Source organism: Pungitius pungitius, chromosome 2 (genome assembly GCF_949316345.1).
Source record: "Pungitius pungitius chromosome 2, fPunPun2.1, whole genome shotgun sequence".
NCBI classification, from domain to species: Eukaryota; Metazoa; Chordata; class Actinopteri; order Perciformes; family Gasterosteidae; genus Pungitius; species Pungitius pungitius.
Window position 1 is genome coordinate 31,953,509 of NC_084901.1, and position 15,760 is coordinate 31,969,268.

The 15,760-nt window shown below is 44.8% G+C and overlaps 3 protein-coding genes across 4 annotated transcripts; 1 reads left to right on the forward strand and 2 right to left on the reverse strand.

Annotated features, from left to right (window-relative positions):
- Window positions 1-859: 859 nt before the first annotated feature.
- On the reverse strand, window positions 860-4,098 carry hbegfa (heparin-binding EGF-like growth factor a). Its single transcript, XM_037462300.2, has 6 exons — window positions 3,871-4,098; window positions 3,020-3,253; window positions 2,730-2,928; window positions 2,485-2,640; window positions 2,223-2,309; window positions 860-2,112 (listed from the first exon to the last, which is right to left on the reverse strand). The coding sequence occupies exons 1-5, from the start codon at window positions 3,959-3,961 to the stop codon at window positions 2,237-2,239; spliced, it is 753 nt and encodes a 250-aa protein (XP_037318197.2). The 5' UTR covers window positions 3,962-4,098; the 3' UTR covers window positions 860-2,112; window positions 2,223-2,236.
- Window positions 4,099-5,011: 913 nt separating this feature from the next.
- Window positions 5,012-10,203, forward strand: rufy1 (RUN and FYVE domain containing 1). The gene is made up of 17 exons (XM_037462285.2): window positions 5,012-5,361; window positions 5,639-5,803; window positions 5,912-6,029; window positions 6,127-6,228; window positions 6,372-6,495; window positions 6,627-6,688; window positions 6,812-6,947; window positions 7,107-7,208; window positions 7,297-7,413; window positions 7,553-7,720; window positions 7,809-7,906; window positions 7,981-8,100; window positions 8,657-8,786; window positions 9,193-9,287; window positions 9,367-9,415; window positions 9,518-9,595; window positions 9,690-10,203. Exons 1-17 carry the CDS (start codon window positions 5,052-5,054, stop codon window positions 9,831-9,833), a joined length of 2,118 nt encoding a protein of 705 aa, XP_037318182.1. The 5' UTR covers window positions 5,012-5,051; the 3' UTR covers window positions 9,834-10,203.
- Window positions 10,189-15,378, reverse strand: hnrnph1 (heterogeneous nuclear ribonucleoprotein H1). 2 transcript variants are annotated; one of them, XM_037462294.2, is made up of 11 exons: window positions 15,261-15,378; window positions 14,301-14,395; window positions 14,056-14,211; window positions 13,822-13,965; window positions 12,856-12,994; window positions 11,928-12,124; window positions 11,634-11,785; window positions 11,398-11,533; window positions 11,233-11,316; window positions 11,059-11,151; window positions 10,189-10,858 (listed from the first exon to the last, which is right to left on the reverse strand). In XM_037462294.2, the coding sequence occupies exons 2-11, from the start codon at window positions 14,380-14,382 to the stop codon at window positions 10,764-10,766; spliced, it is 1,278 nt and encodes a 425-aa protein (XP_037318191.2). In that variant the 5' UTR covers window positions 14,383-14,395; window positions 15,261-15,378; the 3' UTR covers window positions 10,189-10,763. The 2 variants fall into 2 exon arrangements, with proteins under 2 accessions (XP_037318191.2, XP_037318192.2); XM_037462295.2 differs by having other exon boundaries at window positions 10,189-10,862.
- Between the last annotated feature and the right edge of the window lie 382 nt (window positions 15,379-15,760).

Genomic DNA, 15,760 nt, shown 5'->3' on the forward strand with positions numbered 1-15,760 from the left:
CCACACTGACCTACCACCGAGGTATCACTCTATCACATACCGGCACACACATAGCGTCTGGGTAACAACATCCGTCTGGGAGGTGACTTCAAGGGGTGACTAACAAACGGCTGGCTCTCAGTCCGCCTTTGAGTCCAGCTGGGCCTTCCGACTTTCCTCACCCGCATTGAACCTACGCGCAGCATGCATGACAACATCGTTGCATCCTGCTGGAATTTTCCCTATGTGGTCTCTCTGAACTTTGCAGCATTCTGAGCCGGTAGAGGCCTCAGACGTTGGACTCGGCGGTGGTGTCTTTTGAACAAGACATCTGTTTGGCGGCGTCAGTAATAGTGTGCGGCGACGTGGCGCGGCGCGTTGTGGCTGAACATCGGGTGTTTGGCGTGCACGCCGCACATCTGTTTCCCGTGGTCAGTACGTACATAGAGGCAAGTACAGCTGTAGAAAACACGCAAAACTGATAATGTCATTTTTTTAACATTTTGTCTGAAGAAAAAGGCCTTTGTTCATTTAAATGAACAAACAACCATTTGTTTAACCGTACAGTTGGAAATTAACAGTGAACATTGGTATCCACATTTCACACTCCTATCCAGATGAGAAGATTTAATATAAATATTATGTTTACTTTAACTAAAGCCCCTAAACGGGCAAAAGAACACGTTTTCGTTTTCCGGACAGGCCCCCCCCTAAAATATCACATGATCACATAATGTGCGGCCCAATACCGGATGTGACCAAAGGACAGAAATAAACCCGACCTAGTGAAACTGGTCTGCAAGTTCAACATGGGAAATTTGTAATAATACTACGAGCACAAAGGTGTGATGAAATTAATTAGAGATTACATCAGAGTAAGTCGGTTTTGACCTTTTTATTTCGCTGTGAAAAACAAAATCACTTCAAAACTTCAGGACAAGATTTGAAAAGGGTGGAACACTGTAATTCACATTTTCTTTTATTTTTTGCATGACAGCTTAACATAGGATTTACTCCACTAAGACAACATGACGGCATATTCATACCAAATTCTGGCTACAGTGCATTTGATATTCGCTTTTGAACATTTCTTAAGAATAGAATCGCTTATGGCAGTTTTTATTATGCGTTGAATCAATACACAGCAGGTGCCATGTATCGTAACGACGGCCATTGACCTGATCTTAAAATACTGAGGCAGGAAGACCGCAAACTTATAGGACACTTTTGGGTGTAAAAGCAGCTTGTAGCCCATTACAAACGTCACAGTGCCTTTGAGCGCAAGGCCCTAACCGGCCCAGTGGCTAACTGACCCAACTGGTTGCACTGGGCAGCTTTCCGGTTTGAGTGTTTGTAACCGTGCGGGTGTGAGCAAGGCGTTGCCCTCAATGAGACGAGCCGGAATAATTTAAATAACAATCACGTCTGTTCAACAGTGAATCTATTAATCACAGTGCTATTGATCCTCCATTGAGTGCCAAATTTAAAGCCAAAAAACATACAGCTATGCATCAAATCCCTTTTGAAGTAGAGATTACATCAGACTTTTTATGAAATACTGAATCTCTCAATGAACTTCAGCATTGTTTGCTTTTCTGTTCCATGAATAAATATCGCCCAATAAGAAATATAAAAACAACTGTAACATCAATAGTTTAAAAACGGTCGTAGGTGGTTAAAATCTCTATAAATACAGTTAGCTTAAATAAATAAATTAAAATTATAAATATCTTGTTTACTGTACAAAAAAAAAAGGAAAAAGATGGACTTGTGCCGGAAGATACAAAATGCTTCAGTTAAAAATCTAGTTCAGTTCAGTCCAAAACGACCTCTTTTCCCTCAGTCAGGAAGCAGCACGCGGGCATGCCGTTTCCTTTCTTATCCTTCTTGTTTCTTCAAGCTCAAAACCTACGACTCGTCACATCTCAAGTCCGTCCCCTGGGCCGGTAGTATTCCAGTTTCAGGTGGCCCGACTTCTTCTGAGGCCTTCAGGAATATGTTCAACGGCTCCGTCCAGCAAAGGTCCGAAGGCATTCGTTCCCTCATTCGCGTACGATCCTTTTGCCTCCACGACCTTCCCTTAATAGTTCACTTCTCTTTTTCTATTTTGAGGTAGAAATCCCACATCTTTGCCTGGCATGAAAAAAAAAAAAGGAGAGGCTGTGAGTAAAATTGATGAATAAAAGATAAATGACAATGTTTTGTCAGTGTAAGGGTTGGTAGGCCTGCTCCTCTCCACTCACCTCTTTTTGTCTCCTCAGTGGTTGGACGCCAGCCCTAATTTCACCTTCTCTTCGCTCTCCACATCGTACGCTCCCCGCTTGTGAAACCTGTGATCAACAAAAGAAAAAGAGCCGGTTCAGATTTCTGTGCCTATCAATGAGCATGGTGGTGCTAGGTTACCAAGCAGCTCCTTTATTAGCTCTTGTGTGTGTGTGTGTGTGTGCATGTGGTGTGCGGTGGTTACTGCGTTTTCGTGAGTGCATCCGCGTGCGTTTCACATACCTGAGCAACAACAAGAGGACTATGATGGTGAGGCAGATGGACGAAAGCACCACAGCGACCACGGCCAGCGCTGTGGTCCGGTTGTAGCCCTCCTGGCGCTTCTCCACGGGCAATGTGAAAAACTGACATCTTTCTCCAGAGTAGCTCGTGTGGCACCTGGAGACGGGACGGAGAAGGAATCGGTTAATAGCGCGTTGGATCCCGGGCTCCGGGGATGGCGTGCAGATAGATTTAGAGATACTTACACACAGGCCGCGGCACGGATGTACTTCTTGTATTGGCAGGTTCCGTGAATGCAGTAATCTTTATACTTCTTCAGGCAAGGATCCCTCTTCCGTCCCTTTCCCTTTCCCTTCTTTCTTCCCATTCTTCTCGTTCTCTGAACTTCGGGTCTCTCCGTCACCAGGATGGTAGACGGGTCTTTGGGTTTGCTTACCATGGCAACTACGCAAAAATACAAAAAAATGTGTTATTACATAGGTTTACGAAAAAGAGAAAATGAGGAGAAACTTGAGAAGTGAGCATGCTCCCTTACTTCGTGGAAAGTCTGCGTAGTCTCCAGACAGGTCATCTTCATACCCGTCTTCATAATCCCCGTAATCCTCCTCCACGCCCTCCACACCATACTCCGCTGTTGTGGCAGCCATACTCCTGCCCTCCTCCTCCACCCTCCTGTTTTTGGTGGTGTCCAAGTTGATCACAGCTGTGTGCCGCTGCCTGTCGCTTTCATATCTGTCGACTGCGGCACCGCTGGCCTGTCGGGACACCACTGGGAAAGAAAGAAAAACAGTGATGTTAAGATGTTAGAATTGCATCCAAGTACACACACACACACACACACACACGCAGAGCCAAGGTGAGGGCAAGTTGAAACATGTTGTGCACTAATAAGCACGGGCCAGGATGTGTGGCTGTCAGGGCAATCATCCTGATCGCTGTTAGGAAACGACGCACAAGCACAGATCAGAGCATGTTCCTCGAGGGGTTGGCACGTCTTTAAAAAGTCGAGCTTGAACTAGAGATTCAGGCCCTTCGGCAGAGGGAGTTTACGTGGAGGGGGGGTGGGGGGGGGGGGAAGCAGTGGGAGGGAGGGGGGTGGAGGGCAAATAGAAGTTGGCATATAGTCCCCGTGGCTCATGTACACACCCGTGAAATGCATGGACAGACCGTTAGCTAATGTCAGGCAAGAATATGAGTTAAAAATAAAGGTATCCAGTTGCATAAAGCATGCTCTAAAATAGAGGGATGACCCGGTTGGCTCCCCGGATAGCCCGGCATCATGAAAAACCCTTAAAGGTTCGGAAGTTTACAAGACATGTGAACAGCCACACTGTCGAACAGTATAATGCCACTCAACGACGTTGTTGTCGCGCGAGTGAAACTCACCCGAGGCGTGGACGAGTAGGAGCGCAAGGAAAATCCTCATCGTGTCCAAACGTCCAGGGTTTTCTTCTTGGCGTGGGGAAAATAGAAACATACGATGATCTACGAGTCGTATTCCTTCCACTTATTTCTTGCTTCTCGTCTTTCTTTCTCTCTGTTTGTCTCGGTGCGCTCGTATCGTGAGTTTAATTCCGCGTGTCGGCGCGTCGGAGGAGTGGAGTGAAGGAGCGCACGAGCGCAGGCACCGCGGTATTTATGGCCCCGGCTGCACCACGCCTACAGAGGCAACCCAGTGGGCCCTGGGGTTTCTAACGATTCTGGGGCATTACAGCGTTCATTGATGTATTATTAGGCGGATCTCATTGGCGTGGAGCACTTTAGGGCCACTTTACATTCAAATAACAATATATTATTATTATTATTATTATTCAGCTTTCTTTTACCTGAAGAAAAGAAAGAGTGACAATACTTATCTAATCTTTAAGGATTTCAAATGATTTTGACTGTTTTGGTAAAATACTTGGCAAGATTGATTGATTGATTGAGAGATAGCTAGATATGTTTACAATGCAGTAATAATAATAATAATAATAATGAAAACAACGTATTCAATAGTACAAATAATTAATATCTACTTTTATTTACTGATGTTAAAAATGTGGAGGGCATAAACTGGATAGGGTAATTTATTTAGGCATATGAATACAAAGCACTTTGTAACAGTTTCAACAGGAGAGTGGCGCACAGCTTGTCTGCGCCACTTCGTGGTTAAACTAGGAACTACTTCACAGCTGGAGAGCACTACAGAAGGAGCTGACACTTGTATGGAGATAATAGGAGTGGGGAGAAGTCTTTATTCGGTTGGCTCATTGCGCTCATCATCCTGTCAGTAACTTCTGAGATCAGGGATAATTACTTGCTCTTCAGGAAATATTTGTATAAAGACTTTCTTCTACAGCCACAGTGTAATAATTGTAAAAGCTAGGAGCCAGATACCAAAGTGATACCAAACATGCATAAACATTACACATGTACTTATCTTACCTACTGCCCCATGTGTATATGTATTCTGTATATCTGTATCCATGTGCACTCACCTCCCCAGTCCAGCAGGTGGCGGTGGCGCGTATATAGCCGCACCTCCTACCTGCCAACAACTGAAAGCAAGAAGAAGAAAGGCAAACATGGCCGACGAGGCGGAGGAGGTAAACACAGCTGTGGAGGAGAGCGAAGCACAACAACAGCTCGATGAGCCTCAAGTTACGGAGGCAGCGCTCGACGGCGACCGCCACGGCCCGGAGGGGACGGAGAATCAAGGGGAGAGCGGCTGGTCGGCTCCTCTCCGGTCGCTGGCCCGGAGGGCCACGGAGACGATCAGCAGCGGGGTGAGCTACGCGGCCGCCCAGAGGAGCCTCTCGACCGGATCCGCTGCGAGCGCTCCGGGGGATTGGGAGTCGCAAAATGACCTCCGCGACACTTCAAAAACGCTTCCAGGTAGGCTGTAGTTATTATTCACTTTTTGACACTCTTGACGCTGATGGTTTTGCTTCAACTGAAGCCGGAAAGTTTGTCTCCACTTCCTCTGGGAAACTAGTTTTCGGCCGATCAGAACACGTGACTTCAAGACCAAAGTGTGTGTTTTTTTTAAAGGATTCGTGACTGTTATGATCTCGCTGTTCGCCACTTAAATGCATGGTGTTTGTTCTGCACTGGACCCAAGCGAGCCCGTATATATATGACAGTTCTCATCCAGCTGTTTCCCTCTGCCTAGACCCCATGGCAATAGAAAGATCCAACCTCCTCAGCATGATGAAGCTGAGCATCAAAGTGTTAATTCAGTCCTCCATGAGTCTGGGCAGGACGCTGGACTCCGAGTACCCTCCTCTGCAGCAGTTCTTCATCGTCCTGGAGCATTGCCTCAAGCACGGGCTCAAAGGTGAGGCCGTTGATGAGGCTGACCTTTCTGAAGAGAATCTTCATTAAAGAAATTCCAACCTTCACGTCCCCAGCGGAAATTACCTTTTACATTTTGATTTGTTTTCAGCAAAAAAATCCTTCATTGGGCAGAACAAGTCCATATGGGGCCCTCTAGAGCTGGTGGAGAAGTTGTGCCCAGAGTCTGTTAATATTGCCACAAGTGCCAGAGACCTGCCCGGCATAAAGTACGCTATTGCAAGCAATTTACCAGCATGCCACCAATGTGAGGTATACTTCTGTCGCTAATTGATGGATTCATTTCTTCTTCGATTCTCTTTACAGGACCGGCTTGGGCAGAGGAAGGGCGTGGCTGCATTTAGCGCTCATGCAGAAGACTGTAGCTGACTACATGAAAGCTTTGCTGGACCGCAAAGATCTCCTGAGGTTAGTAACCATGAGAAGTCATGTTGGGTTAATATGGCTTTTTTTAAATGTACAATATCAATGATCATTACTCTGCTATCCGCTAGTTCCTCCACAATTTAAATAATGTATTTTTCCAATTCCCTTTTGTGTCTGACTCCTAGTGAGTTTTATGACTCCGGAGCATTGATGGTGGAGGAGGAGGGAGCGGTGATGGGGGGGCTGCTGGTGGGCCTCAACGTAATTGACGCTAACCTCTGTATAAAAGGGGAGGATCTTGACTCTCAGGCGAGTGCCGACGGATTTCGTGGGGCTTCACATCAAAGCTGCTGCATTTCATGTTCTCCCTTGAGAGGAGGCGGATCATCCAGCGCGCACACACAGTTATCACTTTCTCTGCCCCCCCCCCCTCCCTTTAGGTGGGCGTCATTGACTTTTCGCTGTATCTGAAAGACCCAGCCAAAAGTGAGACACCAAAAGAGTGAGTGCCGGCTTTTCCGACAAACTGAGCATCTCACCTTCACAGCCGTTTGTCGTGTTTTCATCGTCGCAGAAAGGACGCACGCTCAACCCTTAGATTGTTCTATTCCTCCTCCTTTTTTAGTGATACCAAGATGACAGCCATATTGGACCAGAAGCACTACATTGAGGAGTTGAATCGTCACCTAAGTGGCACCGTCACTGACCTTCAGGCTAAGATGGACTCTATAGAGAAGACCAACAGCAAACTTGTAGAGGAGGTCAGACTCTGTCTTTGCTGTTGTTATTGTGCTCTTGATTGATTTGTTGCTCATTTTTCAGGTTTGCTTCGATCACCTTTAAACAAGGCGTTCCCATCGACCATCAACACAGCATCTGTATACTAGTGTCACCTGACTGACTTATTTTACTTTTCTCAGCTGACAGCAGCGACGGACAGAATCAACTCTCTGCGGGAAGAACAGGAACATCTGAGGAAGGAGAACGAGACGATTTTGCAGTGCACCCAGAAAAAGGAAGAGGTCCGAAATCGACTGAAAGTGACGGCGGCTAAATCACTCCTAATCTAGATAATACCCAAACTGTATGAATGTGTTTTTGTTCATCCAGGCCGCCCTACAGGACAGCCAGGTGGAGCTGGAGACGTACAAACAGACCCGACAGGGCCTGGATGAGATGTACAATGTTGTTTGGAAGCAGTATAAAGAGGAAAAGCGCATTCGCCAGGTCAGGTATCAACCGGCCGTGTAGAGCACTGGAATAGGTCATGCTGCCTCCTGTTAGCCGGAACTGAAGCGGAACTACTGTCCCTAAATGCACCAATTAGACTCAGGCCCTTTTGTACGTCTGCAATGCACGCCAACAGGAGCTGGAGCACGAGTTGGAGCTCCAAGTGGGACTGAAGCAGGAGATGGAGGTGGCCATGAGGCTGCTGGAGAAGGACACGCATGAGAAACAGGACACGCTAGAGGCCTTGCGGCTCCAGCTGGACCAAGTCAAGACTCTTAACCTGCAAATGTTCCACAAAGCTCAGGTAGACGCGTGCATGAACACACCCTTTTCGCCTTCTTTTAAGGCCATTTAGACAGAACGCACATTAATACAGGTTTGTGTCTCTTAAGGCTTCAGAGCGAGTGGCAGAAAAAAAGCAGACCGAGGCGGTGCAACTTGAGGGAAAGCTGGATGAAATGGAGAGAGCCATGATGGATCTAGAGCAGAGGTGTGTGTTGTGCATGTTGGTGGGTTTTAAAAAGTGTTTTTTTAAGTAATAATCTTGTTGTTTGTGCCTCACAGACTACAGCACTCTGAGCAAGAGCGCAAACAAAGTGACCAGTCGGACGAAGATATGAGGGAAGAGCTGGAGGGAAAAGTGGAGACTTTGCAGAAACAACTGACTGACCTGGATACTCAAAGGTTAAAGCTTTGTACAGTGTTTTTTAACAGGACATAGAAATGTGCTGCACATAGGATCAAAAATAAAAAACAGAAAACCGCCAGTCTATGATATTAACATTTTGCTCAAGAGATTTACAACACTGCACTAATCTTGATACCAAGAGTTAATGCAGGACTGAGGAGTTGTTCAGTAATGACAGTCTGAGCTCACAAATCGGCTTCTATAGCGACTTTATTAACAGTGTAACATGTCTCCGACTCAGGGGTCTTGCAATGGACATATTTGGGCTCCTTGACATCTTCAGGCACATGGTACAACGTATTTGCACTATAGAGCAACATTTAATAGTGTGTTGATTCAAGTACCAAGTACACAATCTCATACAGCATGCCCCAGGTACTTGAATCTGTCATTCCAATTTTTCATGAGATTGAATTTTCGTGAAGTTTTTTAATTGAATCCTGAGAAGAAAAAAATGTTTTGGGACATTTTATGTCCACTCGATTTTTAGTCGCCCTTGTCCTGCTGGAAGGCCGAGGATTCAATGTGCCCTGCGGGCTCTCTTGTTCTCAGGCTGGGTTTGGAGAGCGAGCTGCGCACTGAGAGGGAACACAGACAAAGCCTGCAGAAGACTCTCCAGCAGGAACAGGACAACAGCACCGAGCTCCGCACACAGCTGCAGCAACTGCAGGGCCTTCAAGCGGTCAGTGTCACATCCACCCACCAGAGTTACGGTCACCCGGCTCTGGTGGGGGATTTTTTTTTTTTTCTTCTAGTTTACTATACTGTGCAGAAGTCTCAATAAATGTGTTATAATAAACAATTTCATTATCCAGTAAGTGAGAACATAGTTCGTAGAACTTCCACCCACTTGGCAAAACAGCTTCTTTATCAGAGTTTAGCTTGATATTTACTCATCTTAGACCTGTTCCAGTATTATTTACATTAGATGCTGGAGTTTAATATCTCAAACCTAATATATCCATTTAATTTTGTAGTAGTGCAACCAACTCGGCAGAATCTAGTTCATCCTATTTAGGTTTCTAAAGGGATTTACCTAATCCTGCGCATCTTTGTTCATCCCGGTTTCCTGTGAATTGATGGTGCAGGAGGTGCAGGATTTGAAGCATGAAAAGAGGCAGCTGCAGCAGACATGTGGGCAGCAGGAGCAGGCTCTGCAGGAGATGGGGTTGCACCTCAGCCAGTCAGTACTTCTCATTGTAAAAGCTTTCGTTTAGCTTAAACGTGTACTATTGTAAAGTCACCTGTTTTTTTGTCAAAAGGTCAAAACTAAAGATGGAGGACTTCAAGGAGGTCAACAAAGCTCTGAAGGTAAAACATATGAAGAATCCTGTGCTTGTAAAATTGATGCTGTGACAAAAAAATAAAAAGATCCTGACTGGTCCGGTCTTGTGCGTCTGTTGCTCTCGTCAGGGCCAAGCCTGGCTCAAAGACGACGAGGCCACGCAGTGCAAGCAATGTGAGAAGGAATTCTCCATCGCACGCAGAAAGGTAGCCCCTTAAGCCCCAACAGTGTTTCAGCTGTACAACTTTTTTTTTTTAAGCTGAACAGTGGAGGCAACTGAGATGTCTGTTTGTGTTGCAGCACCACTGCAGGAACTGTGGAGATATCTACTGCAACAGCTGTTCCAGTAACGAGCTGGCCTTACCGTCCTACCCCCGACCTGTGCGGGTGTGCGATGTGTGCCACGCCCTCCTGCTGCAGAGAAGCACCTCTACCGGTTGCTGACACCACATATCAAATCTTAAGAATGTTTGTTCAGTTTCCACTGTTGCCTGAAATTCAGGAGCATTCCTTTGTATAAATGATGCACGAAACTCTTTAACATGTCAATGCGACCCAGGTCAGCTTGAAATTATTTAGGATTTGTTTTAATTTATGTTGAGATCCATTCAAAAAAGCCGTTTGCTCCTGATGAAACTGGGGTTTACTTTAATATGACTCATACCACAGCTATGCTCCATGTGAAAGTGTACGAATGACTAGAATAACAAATCTATTTTAGAATTATTCCTTACGAGATTTGCGAGCGGACTGGTGTAAAGTCTTTTTAATCCAACTATTTGATAAATGAATAAAGTCATTTTTTCCAACACTTTCCAGACTAGTTTATTCACTTTGACAGGAAATAGCATTGTAAGCAGTAGAAACTTGTCAGCAAATTCGAAATTAACGTGCCCTTAAAGAAATTATTACACCTTTAAGAAAACAACATGCTGACCATGTAACATTTGAACTCTGATCAACATTCTAACTGGAAATTGTGAAAATAAGCTAAACACTGTAGAAGGGGAACTAAGGTCTTAACATTGAAGATAAAAACATTTTCTGATCTTTTTGTTCATGCACTCAAGACATTGAAACTTTTATGAATGGAGTTAACCTCTGGGGACAGCAAGGTTGATGAAATACATTAACACAAAAAGACACTAGCTTGTAATGAACATTTAAATCTGAGGAAAGGGGAAGACAAACACTTCTGACACCGATACCAGATTCTCGCTTCTCTAAAGATCATCCACTTAAAAAAATACAAACCCCAACCCCCTCAATGTTTTCATGACCTCACCTGATCCTACATTTACTAGGTGAGACTTGCATTTCCAGTCTTTCCAGCAAAATTGCTGTTAAAAAGAAAACATTGAATAAAACTAAAATCTACATTCCCCATCCCCCACCCAGTCCATTCATGGAGCCTCTGCTTCCGCCTCCTCCGCCGCCGTAGTAACTGCTTCCCATCCCGCCCTGGTTACCTAACAAGAGAGAGAATACAAACGATAGGACCGAGGAGTTCAACAACAACACACTTCTTTCCCATCAAGCAGTAACTTCTGTTCTCTGCACGTTAGTACCAGTTAGTTTGGACACACTTTCCCATTGAAAAGTTTTGACTACTGTAAGTGCGAGCAGGAAACTTTGGTGTAGATGGAGAAATAACACAGCTAACACTCACTATAGTCACTGTAGCCACCCATACTGCCCTGGCTGCTGTATCCACCGGAGTACCCTGAGCTAAGCTGGCCACCGCTGTAGGACGACTGGTTCCCTGCAGAGGACAGATCAAATCTGGTTCAGCCTGAGTTAAAGAATCCTGATTATTACGGAGATGCTGTGCCAGGAAACACACCCATGCCACCCATCATCTGGCTGCTGTAGGCTCCGTTACTACCACCTGCCGTCGAGTTCAAGAACAGCTCCACGTAGCGGTGCTCTGAGGGACGGAGAGCAAAACCATGAGCGTCATTGTGAAAGCTCATATACAAGGAGTTTTAAACCACGATTTCAAACTCACGCATGTTGGCTTTGTCTTTGGACATGGCTGCCACAGCATCTTCGTGTGTCGCAAACTCCACATCTGCCTCTCCGGTTACCCGGCCATCGGGGCCGATCTCAATGTGGACCCGCACCGGATTCAGGGGCGAGAAGAACTATGGCATACAAAACAAGGAGACATCAACATGTTTTTGTCCAGACCAGAACATGAATGTGCAGAGGGGATGATGTTTTGACATTATTCCTTGGACTCACATTGTAGATGTCCGTCTCTGAGGCTCTGTAGGGAAGGCCCCTCATGTGGACACAGTGGCCTGTTGTGCTCTGGAAGGAAGAGCCACCGCCGCCGCCACTGCCTCCTCCACCGCCTCCTCCACCACCATCACCATATCGACCATCGGATAAACCTAAACATGCGCAATCAAGATTAAGAATCTACATTCTAATCTGATTAAATGTATTGTAGAGAGTTCACATGACAGGAGAAAGCTAGAGTAAGCAAGGAAAACAATTGAAAACTGCTAGTGGATAAAACTTAAGTTCACATACAGTCTGTTTGACGGCCGCCTCCTCCATAGCCGCCGCGGCGCATTCTTTCGTAGGATCCACCTCGGCCCATCATGTTGTAGCTGCGACTACCCGAGGGCCGGTCGTAGGGGCTGGGTCTCTGCATGCCCATGGGCTTCCGCTGGGGTTCATAGTGAGTCCGCACCTCAGCACGGCTACTCTTGAAGATCTCAATGTACCTAAGAGCATAGAGATCACACCATGAGGGCATGGGGAATGAACCAGCCCAGGCAAGGCTGCATTAGCTCAATACTGATGCTAAGAGGCTATGCAGATGCTATCGTATATTGTAATCCATTGGTAGTAATATATGACTGATTAAGAGTTAGTCATTAAAATAAAAGGATTTACTATGAGTAGCAAAAATCAAGCCGTCTCAATTGACGAGGGCATTGTTGACATACATTTTAAATAGTTACCATAAGATCATGAAAACTGATTCAAAAATGCATCCTGTGTCCTTGCCACGACAGCCAGCCTGGTTTTAGAGGGACAGAGAGGGCTCCAGCCTGTCTGCGAATCACTTTAAGCATTACCTGTGACGATGGGCTCCAGATCCATGTGTACAGCGGCCCTCTGATTTTACCACCAGGGAAGACTCCTTACCATTTATCAACCTGGACTGTTAAGTGCTGCGACACCATTTGTTCTCAAAATTAAGCATGTACTCTAGTTAGCGACTCGTGTCGTACTTGTGAATGGTGCCCAAGCACTAACCTTCCCATTGAACATTGTGAATGTGTGCATTATTTCTAACATGGCAAGTTTTGTATGTGTTACTGGTAATTACAACAAATATGCTTTAATTAACTAAGGTTAATGTAGTGTCCAATTTGCATTTAGTTCAGATGTTGAGAGTGCACACCATAAGAAAAGCAACGTATCCAGCCAACCAACCAACCATCCCCACCTGTGCCCTATTCTTTCCTTGTGTTTCTTTAGAGCCTTTTCAGCTATATCCTGTGAAGCAAACTGCACGAAGGCCTCCCCCGTACTCCTCCCCTGGATGTCCACCGGCAATGTTATCCCATTTGGCACGATTTCCAACCCTTCAACCCAAGGACAGATAACCCCAGCAGGGGACACATTAAATCACATGCCCAATCACAGAGAACTTTCTCTAAAGAGAGAGATAGAAAAACTTATGGAAAACTCTATACATCACACATACCAGTTTAGTTTTAAACCAGTGACTGGCAACTGAATTTACTGTAGTTTGGGAATAATTACAGATGAGAGATAGAGGAAGAATATGGAAACGGGCACTGTGTGGGACATCAGGCTAGTATTAGTGCGTTGACAAAGTGAGAGGGGGAGAGAAAGATCCTAGGGGGTGATAAAAGTTTAAATTACTAATGGCTTAGTAGGAACTAATGTAAAACATGGTATATAGGAATGATGCATTCAAAAAGACATGGGTGAGTAAATGGAGAGAGGCGGTGGTGATACTGGGGAAAGAGAGGAGTGAGACCCATTCTATCATTAGTAAATTACCAGTAGGCACAGACAACCTAAACACTTCGCCGCCTTACAACGTCAGACCCAATGAGAGAGAAAGAGACTGATTCAAATGGGCTTATGGTGGATATGATGGCAAAGATGGGAAAGGGTGTTTGCATAAGATTTCTTCCCCGTAGCTTAACATAATCTTAGAATAATTCCTCAATGTAAATTCTAACTGGCTTCATTTTCTGGTGCCATTTCCTCACTGATCAAATTTAAAAAAGGTAAAATTGTCTGATTGCATGTCTTCTTAGTAAAAAAAGTGTCTATAGCAGAAAGCAAACAAGGAAAGGATGGAGAAGGGAAAAACAGGGGAAACCAACTTTAGATTAAGGAAGATTTCAAATTAACCACAGAGCTTGGCTTTTTGTACCTGAGAAAAACTGTACTATCTCCTCCTTGCTGCAGCCAAAAGGAAGGCCTCGGAGCCGGACAAGCCCGTCTCCTGCAGTTTCTGGACAGTTTGGACCAGTGTGCTTCATGACCCAGTCCATCTCGACATTGTTGGATTTAAAAACTGCATCATAGGACAAATAGTCAGCATTGCAACATCAAGTTCAGAAAATGTATAAAAAAAGGATTCATTATCGGAAAACGTTTTACACACCCTCGACATATCTGTGACCCATTGTTTCTCTGTCCTTCTTCACTGCAATCTTTTGATCTTCCTCGGTTTCCATTTCGACAAATGCCTCTCCACTGGGACGTCCCTCTCTGGTGTAGGTGAAGTGGATACCCCCCCCGTTTGGGATAATTTTGCATTCTGCAAATAAAAATGGCATTTTTGTCAGATGAAACAAATGCTTTACTTGCAGAAATACTGAAATATGAAAAAAATGTATTAACACCTACCAGAGAAAAACCTCTGTACTTCATCCACTGAGCAGGACCAAGGGAGACCCCTGATGCGTATCACATATCCCTCATCAGACATGGCTTCACAATCCCTGGAAGAAAAATATATCCCATGGTATTAGAAGTTTGAGAGATTAGAACATAATGCTATCTAGACAATGGGTTTCAAACATTTACATACATGACTGCGGCATCAACGATACATGCTTAGACTTACTAACACCATGTTAACTTCTACTATTGTTTTAATAGATGGTAATAAAGGGTATATATAATGGTATTGTTACCTTTAATGGCATGGGCATAGGTATCGTTAACGTCGGAATTAACGTTACCACAATTTCGCAGCGCCATCTACGGGCGGTTTGATCGTGCTAACAAGAAATGTTAGCAAACGTTATACAGACCACAAAACACGATGCTCGGGCTCTACCATTTATCAGAAATATCTTTAAATACAATTAGGAATGGTAATGAATAATTAAAGATGCTTAATTATCCAACAGTATCGCGTAAAAAGGGGGGACCACTCCTACCTAAAAAGCGCGAACGCAGAGTCATTAACGGTTCCAGCTAACGTTAACTTTGGCGACACAACGTGAAAGCCAAGCTACTATTTCCGCCAATAATTCTGATATTAAAACGTTTCGATACATTTTTGGAGTTCGCAGAAGCCCAATCATGGCTCTGTTATTCACACTTCATTCATTTGAGACTAGCTGCGTGGCCTCCAGCACGTTCACCACCGCACCCAGACAGAACAAAGCGGCCCTCTCGGCCGGCGCCATGTTACTGGCGTTAGCATTCTTCTAGCCCTCGCGGTAGCATTAGCTAACTAACGGTATGTTAATCAAACATAATGTTAAAAAAAACGGCTTCTACGTTAGACCATTAGAGTAAACAAAGTTGGTGTTGCATTTAGGCAAGGAAAAAATTAACAAGATTGAAATAAATTACCTGATACAAACGTTGATACCACACGCTGGCGTATGTATGACCAGACTTGCGTGATGCAGCTTAAACCTTGCGCTGGGTTGCCACACCTCTGTAAACGACCCCCTTTGAGAGACCAGAAATGGCCTCTCTTAAGTAATCGTTGCCTCTTTTCTAAAATGCAACCCAATCCCGTTATTCAACGTTAACAAATATTTAAAATACTATAGTTACCAATATTAGTATATCTCTGTGTTAGGGTATATGTATCAATTTCCAATGATTTAAAATGTGCTAAATCTTCTGTTATTGTGTGGGACGGGAAATGTGGGATTTAGTACATATCTGGCAACCGGCTAAATAACCAATCGCCTACGAATTGCGTGCGTCCACGCCCAAAAATGATGACGTTGCTGCTCAAAGGCCATTCTCTGTTCCGGTACCTCTCATGGCCAGGCTTTCAAGTTGAAATCTTTCTGACCACAGTGGTTAAAAACTTGTTTTACCTCTCAAATTAATTTATT